Here is a 16,312-nt window from a genome sequence, read left to right on the forward strand (position 1 = left end):
ATGACTTGAGAATATAAAGGTCTGGCTATCCAGTTCCATGAATGACAAGTTAATCGCCTTCTAAAGATCGTCCAATCCCGTCCTTTTGTCCTGATGAATCAGGCCGCCAAATATCCCCAAAAGACGCCACAAGGAAACCAAGAAACACTACTTTCACATGACCGCTCATCTTCGATTACCTGCTTCTCCTCCATAACCTGTCGGTGATTCTACTTTGACCTTCCATGCCATGATCTAGCAACCGCTTTACATAACCTGGTGGTAAGGAAAATCCATATCTAATACTAGTAGTTTTAATCCAATCCTGATCATTCACGTGACTTTCATGAATTTTGGCAGTTGTACAAGCTAAGAAAATCTGATATTCGTGAACTCCTGATTTATTTTTAAACAATTTTTTGACGTTTTATTCACCCCCAATGTCAAATAGGTTTAAATTTTTTTTTTACCGTGAACTCCTCCTAACATTAGATAAATCTCATTCACCCCAATATCATAATTATTCGTGACGACCACCTTGTTCCCAACTCGGCGTTATACCACCTCATCTAGCTAACATAATTTTGATTGATTAAAGATTTTAGTTTAATTATATTTAATTATTAACTACATGTACAAAATCAATTATACTACACCAGATATACTGTACTGTACTTCATTATAATATATATAGAATTTATATAAAATTTCTAGTACATTTATTGTATTTATTATTAATATTTTAGCTATATATTTGCTAAATATGAGCAAAATTTCATTAACATTTCTTTGTAACATAAAAAATTTCGTTTTAATGTGTTATAAGTTTAAAGAAGGTTTTATCGCAATTTGAAATACATTTATATAATAGAAACTTGTAAATTTCAGGAGACATATACACTTCATGGAAATTGGACAAGTTTACAACAAATTTCTGTAATATACATTTTAATTGGATTTAATTGAAATTTCTGGTAAATCAATATGAAATGTGACGTGTATATAAAATTTCTCTAGTGCAAATGTATGGCACATCCCCCCACTTCGACCAGTGCCTAGACGTATTCCTTTGGGTGGTATATCACCAATGGCAGCTCCAGATTCAGAAATAGAAAAATTGACAAATCTTTTCATTTGTGGATATCATGATGATTGGATGGAAAAATTCTCAAGGTAGTGATCAATTATTTAATTTTTTGGTGGGCAAATGAATGCTATATATCGATACTTGTCAACAAATTGACGATGATGTCCAATCGAAGGGATGAAGATTTTAATGAACACTATATTATCAAATGAACCTTGAAGCTTTAAAAGAAGGCGTAAATATTTGGAGATGCGATCAAGAAAAAACTTTTGTATATTATTTTGGATGCTAAATATTTTTTTTTCCCAGATAGCTTTCGAATTTATCTTAGTCTTGAATGCTTTAATGCGCTTAATGGGCGCATGAACATATTCCGGTGTGATTTTATCAAATACTTTAGCTGACAATTTATTTTTTTTTTTTTATTTGCTTATCTGGCGATTGCAAAGACTTGTAGTACATTAAAATCTTGGCAACGAGTTAAAGACCAATCCAGAAATCCAAAGGGTTTTGGATTTGCGGAATATGCTGTGTACTGCGTTCTTTACGCTTTGCATGTACTTGGCGGTGAAGGTTCGGGTGATGATAAAAAAGTTAATAGTAAGCAATCACTTCTTGATAAATTACTTTTTGATCCTAATTCTTCATCTAAATTATATATATATATTAATACCATTTATCCACATGTATTATAAGTTAAAGCCGATGAAAATACAAGAAAATATCTTGCTCAATATGAGGCTTCAAGGCCAGGAACGGTGGTCTGTATTAACTATAGAAATAATTTTTTTCTTTTTTTTAGCTATCATAATTGATGTCAATTATTGTCTTTTAGCATGATACAGAGTTAGATAAAAAGACATGACTAAGCCACAGGATATAAGAAATCTACAACCTCCAATAAATTTGCAGTATGAAAATAAACTGGCTTATCGAACATCACCAGCTACAGAAATAAAAACATAACATAAAGAAAAGGATGATGACACAGATTTACCGACTGATCTTCCTCCAGATCAAAAGGATCTTCGTTATTTACCGAGAAATAGCATTCTTTTGAGAGCGTGCTGCAGCAAGAGAACGAGAGCGTCAGAGAGAAGAGGAAGAACGAGCAAATCGTAGAGCTGAAGCTGAAAAAGAAAGGGAACGTTCACATAGAAGGGAAAATAGAGAGAGAACGTGAGAGAGAAAGAAAGCCGATAGAGATCGAGATCGGCAATATGGACATTATCATCATCCAGTAAATTTTATTCCTGCAAGAGAATTAAGACGCGAATCTTATATTTTAGACGATAAAGAAGAGGAACAACGCAGACAAGCTAAAAGAAAAACTGAAACGGAAATGGCTTTTAAAGGGGTATATTAAATTATTTAAATTTTGTTTTTGGATTATATATACTGATTTTAATAATAATTATCTTATATTAGAGAGAAAGACCGACGATGGCAACATAGAGAAGAAACAATGGCAACAAATCGTGAACGTGAAGCAGAACGAGATTTAAATGTTAGAGAAAAACAAAATTCGAGATCGGGAAATAATGGTGAAAAAGTTAGCGGAATGGGACGATGACATTGAAGCTGATAGAGGTCAAGAAGAATATCACAAAGACAGGTAGGTATATATCACATTCATCTTGTAATCAATTTAACGGAGAAATTATGAATTTTAACTAGCGAGTAATCTTTTATCCAGTACCCATGGTTATATAATTGTGTGATCAGTAGCATGAGAAACACATAATATTAATCAAACAGTTATAATTTTAAATAATTGATTGATTAAAGTAAATATTGATTTAGTTATAATTCATAATAAATATTAGAAGTGTTTGATAAATTATATTATTTGTATTTATATTAAAATAATAATAAAATAAGTAAATTTATAAAATTTCTTATTGTCCAAATCAATTAAACATGAGTTTTTATTTTCTAACAGTTTGTTTAATAATCAAATTATACAAATAATTAATAATCTTACTGTATATTTATGTAATATATTGAACATTGATTATTAAAGTATTGTTATTTGATATAAATGTAATAAAATTATTAAAATAAAATTGAAAAATTTAATTGTAGATTTATTGATTGATATATTTTATACATTAGTAAGTATTTTAGGTTTATTTTTTTTTACTGGTGAATAATAGATAAATATATTATGAAAATAGGTCATGGGGATTTGATACTAATTTTTATTTTATTTCATTTTTTGTTTTTTGAACTAAAAAATCAATAACATACCGTGTACCATTCATTGCAGGCAATAAATTTACCTCTCAAGTAAATTACCTGACCATTTTCAAATTCTTTGATTTGTGTATCAATTTCTTTATCCAATGGAACAAACGCTTTGATTTTTAGATATATGATTTTGGTTGGGTCTTCATTGTTCAGTCTGGATATTCCAGTTATTTCTTTTAAGCTATATTCCTTTGTTGACTTCTGGGTTGAATCGTGAATGTAGTATATCGTACTCAACTTTGCTGGCATTAGAGATATAGGTAGTAGAAAAGATATTGTAAAATTTTTTTTTTTTTAAGAATAAAACTGTATATTTGAAAAATATAAATATACGTTTTTTTTTTAAGTAAAAAAAAATATCAGAGTATTTATATACAAATTTTCAATAGATGAAGTGATAATCGAGTTTTAATTTGAAGAAAAAAAAATGTAAAGTGTATGAATTTACGACAAATTTTTTTTATTTTTATTTTAATTACATGAAATTTTTTTTTATTTTATAATAAATCAATTTAAAAGAATTAAAAAAAAAGAATTAAAAAAAATGTTTTAATTGATAAAAGTGGATTCCTTCAGTTTTAATAATCATTCTTGCACTCCAGAATAAAGATTCGTTTTTTTTAAAAAAAAAATTTTGTTTGATTTGATTAACTAAAGATCTATTTTTTTATTTTTCGATAATAAAATAAAGGAGTCCGATCGCTGCAAAAAACCTATTTTGGGAATTTTTTTTTAGAAGCACGAGTAATATTGTAATTATTTAAGCCACATCATCCGAATCTTTCCTTTTTTTATGTAGATGATATATAAAAATTTATATTATATCGTAATATTTGTATAGTATTATAGCCACATCATCTGCCTTTTTGTAATTATTTATTTATACCTTTATGGAAATTAGAGAAAAAAAAAAATTTTTTTTGTTTTTATACCAGTTTTTTAACATGAATTTATTCGATTTACATATTTATATTATGAAATTATGAAATTTGATTGAGTAAATGAGTAAAAAAAGAGATAGGAAACAAATAAAGATCAGTTTTTTTTCTTTGATTAAATTTTTTTTTATAAAGAAATAAATTTTATATTGAAAAATATACTGATGATTGATTGAGTAACGTGTAAAATTTTTATGAAAAAAATAAATTTTATATTGCGGTAATATGGTTTTATTTATTTTTACATAAATTGACAAATTTTATATTATATAATACAGTATATATTGAGTAAACCGTAAAATTTTTTTTTATTTTATTTTTTGTAAATATTGTATAATATGTTGAGTAACACGTTAAAAATTTTTTATATATAAAGAAAATGAAGAAAATTTTTTGATTTGTTGATTTGAATAAATTGATAAATTTATATTGTGTAAAATAAAGTAATATTGATTATTTTGAGTAATATATAAAAACTTATTTTTTGCGTAAGTAAATTGTGCGTAATACGTAGAGTAACCCGTAATTTTTCTTTTTTTCTTCTTTTAAATGAAAAAAAATGGAGAAAAAATATATATAGCACATCGATTCATAAGGAGGGAGGTGGGCGTTATACTCTTAGATTTAGGATTCGTTATTCTTATTACTAAATCTATAATCTAAAATCTAAGATATTAAATTCGCAGGCAAACTTTTCGTGTTGATCACAACCAAAAAAGAGTATACTTTGCAAGTGTTTTGATGATCGTTTTTATTTTAAAAAATATAAAAAAAAATTGTAACACTATATTTCAGAGAGTACGACAGATTACCGAATAGGAAAAGGCTATTGTCTGTTTTTTACTCTACGATAACTTTTTTTATAATTTATGTAGATCTCGTTGCAGAGCACGTGAATTGGCTATCATGGATGAGGCAGATAGGTTGCGTGAACAGCAAGAAATTGAGCTTGAACAACATCGATTACAGACGCTTAAGAAAGAAAGCAGCGTGAAGATGCTATGGAAGCAGAATTAAATAATGAAAAAGAAATTTTAACGCTTGCCACAAATGGTGCTTCACAAAATAACAGCGTTAAACCAAAACTAACTCTTAATCATGACGCGCGGCATTAATGGCCCCAGCTGGAATTTGACGATGAAGAAGTGAAGGGATTGAATCAAAACGTAAACGTCGGATTTTAATTCCTTTAGAATATAGTGATAATGAGGACGATGAAAACAAAACCGAAGAAAGGAAAAAGAAAATTAGTTAAAGAATTAGTGGTAACTATACCAATGGTTTAGTCTTCGGAAAGTTAACCGTAATTAATAACTAATAATATGGTTTCGAGGGTTAATATTAAAGAATCTTTATCATGCTAGACGATAAAAATTAAATTTGGCGTGATTTTTTAATTAATATACTTATGATAAGATCATGAAATTGTTCGTGAAAGCCTGAAAGGCTTTTAAAAATCAAGATTGTATGAAAATTTATATAGTGATATTTGTTAAGATAAATTAATCTAAATAAATTAATAATTCAAGTCTCGATAAAAAAAGGCTCGAAAATAGTAACATTATTTGGTAATAATCCGATAAAATGCAATATATAAAATTAGTCACAATGATGTCACATTAACTAGACGACTTAGGTTGATATTTAATTTTTCAGTTGTCTGACAGGTCAATACAAGCGTTGTCTCCCAAGAAGGATACATATTATACTTTCCAATACTGAAGATTTGGATCTACTGGATTTCATGATCATGATCTTTTTCGAATTGACACGCCACCTTAATTTATCCGTCACGGATTATGAACTTCCTTATTCGGTTAAACGATATTTACAGTATAATTTTTATCTATACAAGTATAATACATCACATCCGATCAATACGTAACCTGGGTATTTTTAAAATATTGTAACCCACACACGATTACGTTCAAGTTAAAACTCTAAAGTCAGAATTTCAATTTCAAATTGGAATTTTCGATTTGAATGTACAATTTCCGAAATGTGATCATAACCCGAACCAAATTTAGAGACATATTTAGTGTTTGATTATCGTCTTAAACTTATGGCTTAAATTTACCAGAAGTATGGAAAATCGCAATTAAATTCGGAGTTGTGCTACAACAGCATTTTAGTTTTGTAAAGCTGAAGCAGACCCTTGTTTGATTCTTTATATAAAATTATATACGCATATCAGCAGATTAAAAATGGAAAGAGAAGAAAGGAAGAGGCATGTTGTACAAATTGAAATAAATGCAAAGTAGTATAACAATAGATTTTTCATAATCAAAAATTTTTATTTCTTTTAAAATAAATTCAATAAAACTCAGACTGGTTACATTATGTTATTTTCATGTGTGTAATAAATTTCATGTGTAAGATACTACTATTCAGTTATTGTTAGTACACAATATGACTCTTATTGTCCAAAAAGAAAAACATTTATTGGAGTCAGAGAAATTAAAGACAATAATCTTTGTTTGTGTTCATCCAATAAATGATGCTCCAAAAAAAAAATTTTCTTGAGAAACGAAAAAAAAAAATACAATTCTTATGGCGCAGATGGCACAGTCTAAAGTATTTTATTAAATTAATAATACTTAAAAAATTAAAATATATACAATCTATTTACTAAAATAATGTTGTTCATTATTCATATTCTATGAATTGACACTTCATACTTCTGATTTAATGCTACTTCTAGAACCTGTAATAATAATAACTAGCAAAAGAGATTTTTGCAGTGTACGATCCCTATATATTTTTTCGAGAGGCAAGATCTTTTTCCTCTGCTTTAATTCCCAACATTTGACCTTATGGATCTTATGGAAGCGGCGGATAAATGTCGATTTTTATTATATTCTTTAATTTTATCACGTTGATGATTCCATCTTATCAACGCATGATATGATCTTAAAATTAATTTATTTAATATAATTAATCCACCAGATGCAATCGCAAGAGATGGAATAAGATCATATGTTATCACACTATTGTAATATAGCCCTTGGATAATGATTTGAGGTACATCTTCAATAAAGATGTTTATAATACTACCCCAAAGCATTATTTTTCTTGATCTTTGAGTCAAAGGAATCGAAAATACTTTAAGGCCAAATAAATCCGATGATAAAGTGTTTAATATTTGTATATCAAAGGCTGAAAATAATGTGCATATTGATGATATTGCAGTAGATCCTTTAACCCAATTAGAGAATGATTTATTATTTGCCATTTCAGATACAAAAATATTTATGGCAAATAAAATATTTATTACAATAGGTAAAATAAAGAATATCATACTAAATAATAATAAATAAGAAAATTAGTAATCAATTAAATTAATCTTTCAAAATAATATAAATAAAATAATATTAAATGAAATTTCTTACGTTGGAATTTTTAAATGTGGTGTATTTTTAACTTTTAATAATACAAATGCTAGATCCACAGCAAAATCTTGTATTATAAAATAGGTCTCAAATATTACAGAGTTTTTGGCTTCAGGATTTTTTTGACGAGCCAAAATATATAATATTATTAATACAATTAAACCTACTGTAAATATTATAATCAACAAACGAAATTCTTCAAAATAATTTCCTGTAAAGTAATAGAATTAAAATTTAATAAAATATTAATCAAATACAAATGTCAAAAATATTTAATGAATACACTTACGGGTCATTATAAGAGGTGCACTTTCATCAATTAAAGATGTATATTCATTAGATGAAAGTGCAGTAAACCTTTTTTGTTTGATCAAGGTTCTTAAAATTTCAAATATTGTTTGGGAATTCGGTTCAATTGCATGATCATCTTTAGCTTCCTTTATATTAAATGACAATAATATTTTTTTTGGAGAAGTAGGGTCATATTGCCATCTACCACTTGTCGATAATCTCTGTTCAGCTACTGGAATTGTTTTAGAAAATTCACGAATCATATTCTTGAAAAATACTGAATGATTCGTTTGAAGAAATTTTAAACTTCCTTCCTCATTTAGTCGAAGTAATCCAGTAACTGAATCTGAATATCGTACCATTTTAAGTGGTTCTAAATATAGTAATGGAATATTAATTTTTCTATTTGATCATTAAAAATTATTAAAAAAAATGTGTATATTACCTGTTGAAAGCATCCAAATCTTATTACCAATTCCCATTAAAGGTTCATCTCTCTCTTGAGAGATGACAAAATTATTATCAACCGACACATAATAGGAAGAATTGGATTGGCTAAATGTACTTTCAAAAATCGGGATATGCACTGTGTAATTGTCACTTCCAACAGTACATAGTTTATAATCTCCCGAAAATGTTTGTCTTAATAGAGCTGGTTTACTTGAATCATCACTTTGTTGAAATATCGAAACATTCCCAGTTGATAACTTTACTGGAATGGTATATTTGATTATTATTTCTTTAATTGAAGGATCAACAACTTCATTAATAGCTGGATTTGTTGTTTCAATTACGGGACAATAATAATCAGTACCTACAGATAAAAAATAATATTAAATAAATATAAATAAATAAATAAAATATATATATATATGCCCTATAAAAAATTTCAGTAAAATGATCCCATATTTAAGTTTCTTCAGAATAAAAACTAGAAAAATGATCATTTATCAGAGTTTTTCCAGAAATTTTTTATAGGAATGTAAAGAAAGAAAAGAAATTAAAAGCTTACTCTGATTATTCAATCTTGGTAAAGATTTTAATAAAAATTCTAATTTATTGTTAGTCTGATTCTTTATTCCAACAATAGTATTATTTAAAGTATATATATTAAAATAAACAAACTCTGGCCCAAAAGATCCCTGTGATTGCATATAATTACCACTATCATCTAAAAGATAAAAATCCATTGCATCATGAATATGTTCTACAAGAAATCCTCCGTAATATAAAGTGATCAAATCAATGTCCGTATTATTTGTTGGATTAGAAATAATATTTAATCGTTCTAAGGCCCCAGTTGATAAAAATCTCAACTGATAGTAATTTATTTCAGTCTGTGATTTATTACTCTTCTTAATATTTGTAATCGTATTATTTAATGTCATAATACATACATATCCTTCAGCATTATAAGTCACAGAACATGATTTAATTGTTAAATTATTTAATTTTTTGGTAGTTTGATAAACCAGAGAAGGTATTGTAGGGGAATCTGCACCTTCCCTTAGGAATGATACATAAACTCTCCAGTATTGAAGATTTGGATCTATTACTGATGATTCTTTTGTTTCATCATATTTTAAAATATACATAAAACCAAAACCTCCATCTGTTAATAAAAAGTTTAAACTATCTACTAAGGTATAGGATAATAGATTTGGTGCATGAATTTCACCATTTTTACGTTCCACTACTTTTCCTGTTGTAATATCTCTAAAATAAGGTAAAAAAGTTAATTGACTAAACAATAAAATATTTTCAAAAAATACTAATTGTTACTATTCATAAAATACTTACGGAAGGCTAAACAAACGCCATGTTGCTATTCCTTCTTTATCTGGTTTTTCAATACTAATAAGCCCTTTATCTGGTACTATGCTACGTCTAACAAATCCATTAGCATTTCCTAAATATATTTCGCTAAAAAAAAAACATTATTATTAAATCACTATTATTGATTTTCATTAATAAGAATTTCCATTGTTTAAACTTACTTTATAGTAGACTCATTGCTATAATTAATTATTATGCCATATTTTTCCTTAACACCATTGTTTAGTTTAACATAAGTTATCATTGCATGATTTTTAGTTAAGGGTAAAAGTTTTGCAGTAATGGGACAAATTGCTTCCAAAGGAAGAGTGTAATTAAAATCCATATATTTTATTCTTCCTGTTTTATTCATCAATCGTAGATGTAGATAAGGCAACATGCATGCTGGATCTTTATCTTCAAAAGCCATCCAAATCATTAAAGAATTATCTAAAGTAAAGGTGACAGTAGTATAAAGTTTTAACCCTTTAATTGGTTCTTCATAAATGAATGATATATCTTGGGTTGATATATCTTGGAGGGATGTAGTTTGAGATGATGAAGTGTTTTGAGAAGAAGATAGTACGTTTTGAGATGAGGCAAAAAAGCAACAGATGGATAATAAACAGACAAAGGTGATCAACATCTTTGAATTGAACATTTTTACTAAGAGATTTGAAAAATGATAATGATAATTGATAAATTTTTTACTTGGGAGATTACAGCAGAACAACAGAACATTTATATATGTTTCTCGTCATTATAATCTTGATTTATTTATTAACTATTAATAACTTTTCTTTTTATCAAACGTGTTTCAAAAAAAAATTATAATCAAATGTGTTTCAAAAAAAAGCATTTCTATTACTATACTACCAAATTTGTATTTCAAGAACTGATCTGCGTTGCTTAATTAACGTGTAAAAAAACGTGGTGATCGATGTAACATACACGGTCTTCATTTTTTTTTATTCACAAAGAATTTTTTTTACAGAAGCTTTCATTAGTAATACATTAATTTTAACTATAAAAACTGTGAAAGTATATTATAGAAATTTGAATTAGTCAATTAATAGTTAGTAATTAGTAGTTAATTAGTAATTTAAATGGAAAAATTAATTGTTAACATCTGACACTCTTTGAAAGTAATTCAGAACCTAGTATTTGGTATTGCACATGCATTTGATATCAAAGGAGTTGTAAAACGTCCATTACCTTCATTGTACAAATAAATTTTGGAAGCAGCATGAACTTAAACATATAGTAAATTATACACACAAATAATATTCTGGAAATAGAATAAAATATTAAATTTTTTAAATTTATTAAAATTTATCATAATTTTGGTAATAAAATTATGATATCATTGCTGGCAGAAAATTTTGACATTTTGGTGTATTACTCTATGATCATTGGATGCAAAATGGTGCAATAAATAAGCCAATTTGCTGACATTTTGACATATTATTCCTCATCTATTGTACCTGGAGATATGAAACCATTACCATTTGTGAGACAACTCTGGTGAAGCAGAACAGTATTGGAAGGATATTCATAAAAGTTTGTCTTAATTTAGCATAAAACAATGATAGGGAGCAACAATTTTAACACGAGACATTCCTATTGTTTAATCGTCATGATCACCGGTTAAACCAATCTATTTTAAGATAACAATCTGTACTACAGAGACATGACATGCTACACGTAACACGTTACAGTCGTTACATTCGTTACAATACACTTAAAAATACACTTAAACTTATACAGGGTAATATAAATATATAATAATAATTTACTTATTCCTGTTTTTCCGTGGTTTTTTATTCCATGTTATTTCCGTAAATGTATAATATTCACGGAGTTTATTAGCCTCAAACATGAAAATTATCTAAGTTACTTAAATTATTTTCTCATAAATGTATCATATTCACGGAGTTTTTTCAGGAATTACGTTTTACAAAGGTTAGTTTAATTAGTATTTCTATTTAACTTATAATTATGAATAATAGTTACTAATTATTCTTTATAAAATATTTATAGTATTAATAATAAAAATTGATAAATATAGTATATATACTACAATTAGTAGTACAATATGTAAATCCATCATCTACTATATACCGCACAATCAGGATAAAGAAAGTGAGAAAAATTATTCTCTTAACACTGTGACTTGAAATCGACTAAAATCAAGACGTAAGTTTAGTCAATCGTGCGTTCAAATTAGCAATATCTATAATTACTGCGGTTATCGAGCACTACAGATCATGTACCTTACCATACTTTTTATAAAAACATAACGAATGATAAATGTTTTTCGACTTTATATTTAAAATTATTCGAGTATGACGTCTTGGCACGTGCTTTGAATTTCAGATATCGGCAAAATGCATAACCATGCCAAAGTAATAATGAAGTTATGTTTATTTACAGTAAAAGTACTAACTTATCGATAATTTATTAAAATTCTCTCAATTATCTAAACATAACAACGAATTCTAATTAAAATATATGCATAGTTAATGTAAATATTTGAGTTTATTAGTACGATATTGATGATAACTGAAACTTGCAAGGTAAATAATGTTCTTCAGATTTTTTTGCATTATATCTTTATATAATTTACTAGAGGATATTTAGAGATGATACTGAACAATGATACCCTATAAAAAATATTTGTCCGATAAATATTCGGAATGAGGTCAATTTTCCGCTATTATACAATATTTGATAAATGTCCAATAAATGTCAAATAAATGTTCGGAATGGGGTCGATTTTCCGAACAAAAAACCGAACAGTGTTTGGACAATATTTTTTTATAGGGATAATATTAAAATGATAGGATAAAAAAAAAATAAATAAATAAAAACAAAAGTAATTATTTAACAATCTGCTATTGATAAAAAGAATTATATTATATATGAATTTTTAATTTTTAATTTTTTAAATATCACATTTTTAATGAAAAGAATCCGATAGACAATATATACTAGTATATAAATTAAAAACTCTGGCTACGTGTTATATGCCATTGCCTCGAATTACTTCGAATTATCTAGCCCATTCTAGAAACCTTTCAAAAGCTGTATCTTCATTTTATATTTTTCTTGTCTTACTTTCCGTTTCAAAAATTAACATACGCCATAATTTCTTTCTTTACAAATAGCTCGGATTCCTCATCTAAAGTCTGTATATAAATCAAAGGATATAAAAAATCAATAATTTGGCTTATTGATGTTAATCTTTGATATTTAGTGCAAATAGTAATCAACATATCATCATCATTCCTTTGGTTAAGTCTTCAGCAAGAGACTAATTCATATTCTTGTACGCCGAGATATTCAACAATTATTTTACTTACAAATGGCTGTAACTTTTCGCTAAGAATATTCTGTTGTGAAATTATTTATGTTAACAGTTAATAAAAAATTTTTTAAAAAAAAGAAGAAATTATGAACCACATATGAAACTTACCTCATCTAATTCCTCCAAAGTCCTCCTTTATCCGTTGGTATAGTCGCCACTAATTCTTTAACTAATTTTCTTTTTCCTTTCTTCGGTTTTGTTTTCATCGTCCTCATTATCACTATATTTCAAAGGAACTAAAATTCGACGTTTACGTTTTGACTTAATACCTTCTTCATCGTCAAATTCCTCATCTTCAGCTAGGGCCATTAATGCCGCGCGACGTTTTGATTGATGCAAGATTAAGAGTTAGTTTTGGTTTAACGCTATTATTTTGTGAAGCACCAACTGTGGCAAAGCGTTAAAATTTCTTTTTCATTGTTTAATTCTGCTTCCATAGCTTCTTCACGCTGCTTTCTTTCTTCCTCAATCGATGTTGCTCAAGCTCAATTTCTTGCTGTTCTCGCAACCTATCTGCCTCATCTATAGTCAATTCACGTGCTCTGAACTGACCACCAACGAGATCTACATAAATTATAAAAAAAGTTAAACTTCATAATTTGTCCGTTAAATTGATTACTACAAGATGAATGTGATATATACCTACCTGTCTTTGTAATATTCTTCTTGACCGCTATCAGCATCAGGAAATTTTTAGGTAGATCGATCCACCCAAATCCACGCAGGTTAGCTCGGAAATACGTGGAATTCTACACATCGAATCATGTGGACATGTTTCCACATATATCCACATATATCCACGTATTTTATTCAAGAATTGTGTAGATTTCCGTTTGGTGTAAAATCCCATTGGAAATTTGTGGAATTCTTTAGCGAAATATGTGGATTTCATTTACGAAATATGCAGAATTTATCTGTGGAACTCCGAGTTGATTAATTTTAAAGAGAATATGTCATTTTTGGAGTTAAAAGCACTACGTATAAAGTGTTTATTCTTTATTTATTTTTTTTAATAAAGTGTTCTACTACTAATTTAATCACTTATTAAAAAAGAAGCTTAGTACAAACTGAAATAAATGGTTGGAATACTAATATTTTCAGTAAATGATTTTTTGATTTTATATTTTATGATTACTGTAACTGAATCTGTAATAATTGCTTTTGCAAATAGTTCTATTGTTTTGTATTAACATTTTTTTAAAAAGTTATATTAAAAATTTACGTAACTTTGATAATCATATAATTATATTATTGTTAATCACATGTTCATCACGAGTATACTCATATATTATCGTTAAATCATGATTTAAACTTTAGTAAGCTACTTTAATATTCTTTTAACGTTTTAAATTAATTTCTTTTTTTTTCTAATAACGAACCATACTTTAATATGAAAACTAAAAATAAAGATAATAATATTCAACCAGTACGATATAGTATTAAATAGAGAACAACAACTCAAATAAGTAATCAACGATTTATTATCAAAAATATAATGATCTGCAATTTGACCATTTACGTTAAAGCTTAAGCTTTTTTTTTTTAAAGCTTAAGTTCTTCTCATTTCCCCCTTTTTTCTTTCATTCTTTCATTCTCTCTTTCATTGCCCTTTCCACTACTTTCCTTTCCTTCACCTTTCCTTCTCTTATTTCCTTTATTTTATTATAACGAACTGTTGCTAAAGATTCGTTTATTTTTTTTTTAGGCATTTATATTTTGGAGTATGTATCCATGGAAAATTCAGTGGGATTTTCTTTAAATAAATACGAACATTTTAACATATTTTTTTGTAGATGGCGGTACATACTTAAATATGGACTAAACAATTGAGCCCTTCAAAAAATGGTATGGAAAATAACTGGGTCACGATCATTATGGAGTAGAAGATGTCACAGATATGTTGGACTATTTATTTTTTGGATAATACGTCAGAGATTTTATTAGTATAACTTCCAATTAATTCTTTTAGTGAAACGTTTTTAACATTTCACTTCTTCCTTTTTTAGATAGTCCAGAGCGTTAAAACTCTTCTTGAATTATTTATTAATTTTGTCCAATTACTAATTTTTTTTCTTTTTTTTTAAACGGTTTTGTTCCTTAGCTCTTTGGATGCAAAACCCTGTAAAAACATTCTTTTAATGAAATATTTTAGACTCTGGGTCTTTGGATGGGTGAAAGCTTTGGTAGGTTTAGGCCTTCTTAGTTTTCTTTTTTTATTTTTTTAACAACCTGTTTCTAACGGTTTGATTTTTTTCATATTGTAGAAAGGCTTGGTTATTCAAGTATGAGTTGAGCGTGAGAAAACTCTTTCTTTCAGTCATTCATATTTTCGAAAATTTTGATTTTGATGGCTCTCTTGTGGAAATGCAAGTAGATTTAAAATTTTTTAATTATTTATTCTTTTTTTTTCGTCTTTGATTATAATCTCTTTTTTCAGTTTTTTAGATTCCATCTTCATATCAGTCTTCGGATACATGTGAAATTAAGAAAGAATAAGTATTTCAATTCGGAAAACTTCAAAAATGGCGAGTTTCATGTTGTAAAACTTAAATTATTTTATTTTTTATAAGAAATGTTAACATTTCTCTTTTTTTTTTTGTAGGTATAAATGTTTCAATTTGGGACTTCAAAATGAAAGCATACATTTGGTATATGAAAAATTTTTTTTTTTTCATAAGAAACGTTTTCTTCTTTTGTTCTCTTGTAGGTACCTTTCACGTACTTCTTATATTGGATACTGGTTACACAATAGGTTAAAGTTTCATTTTGAAACTTTGGTTCTTTTTTTTATTTATTTTTTTTAAAAGAAACATTACTTATTTATTTTTATAACTTCCTTCGATTGGCTTCGATCTTGGATTAGGAAAACAGGTGGTTTTGAAATTTAACTTAGCAAAACTACTATTTTATTTCTTTTTAGGCCTCTGAAAATTATTATAATGTGTATCAGTGGATTATAAAGTTCAATATATATAGGTTTTAATTATTTATTACATCGTATTTTACTGTAAAATTGAAGAAATGCATATTTACGAAATAAATAGTAAATGCCACTATAAAATAATACTTGAAACAATGTAGTATTTGGTACAATTTCTTTATGATTTTTCTATGATTTTCCGATGAGAAAAACTAAGTGGAACGATCTTGAACTCTGTGGATCCACTCCACGTGGTTTGTTACAGGGTATTCGGAA

At 27.2% G+C, this 16,312-nt stretch overlaps 2 protein-coding genes across 2 annotated transcripts; one reads left to right on the forward strand and one right to left on the reverse strand.

The window, feature by feature from the left end:
• Nucleotides 1-883: 883 nt before the first annotated feature.
• OCT59_008655 (uncharacterized protein) lies at nucleotides 884-2,639 on the forward strand (the record flags this gene model as incomplete). The annotated part of the gene is made up of 6 exons (XM_066142661.1): nucleotides 884-915; nucleotides 997-1,152; nucleotides 1,524-1,666; nucleotides 1,763-1,827; nucleotides 2,130-2,245; nucleotides 2,495-2,639. 6 exons carry the CDS (start codon nucleotides 884-886, stop codon nucleotides 2,637-2,639), a joined length of 657 nt encoding a protein of 218 aa, XP_065999523.1.
• Nucleotides 2,640-7,045: 4,406 nt separating this feature from the next.
• OCT59_008656 (uncharacterized protein) lies at nucleotides 7,046-10,410 on the reverse strand (the record flags this gene model as incomplete). Its single annotated transcript, XM_066142662.1, has 7 exons — nucleotides 7,046-7,553; nucleotides 7,644-7,854; nucleotides 7,933-8,307; nucleotides 8,380-8,748; nucleotides 8,947-9,650; nucleotides 9,735-9,857; nucleotides 9,932-10,410. The coding sequence occupies 7 exons, from the start codon at nucleotides 10,408-10,410 to the stop codon at nucleotides 7,046-7,048; spliced, it is 2,769 nt and encodes a 922-aa protein (XP_065999524.1).
• Between the last annotated feature and the right edge of the window lie 5,902 nt (nucleotides 10,411-16,312).

The sequence above is a fragment of the Rhizophagus irregularis genome, chromosome 16 (genome assembly GCF_026210795.1).
Source record: "Rhizophagus irregularis chromosome 16, complete sequence".
In the NCBI taxonomy this organism is placed as follows: domain Eukaryota; kingdom Fungi; phylum Glomeromycota; class Glomeromycetes; order Glomerales; family Glomeraceae; genus Rhizophagus; species Rhizophagus irregularis.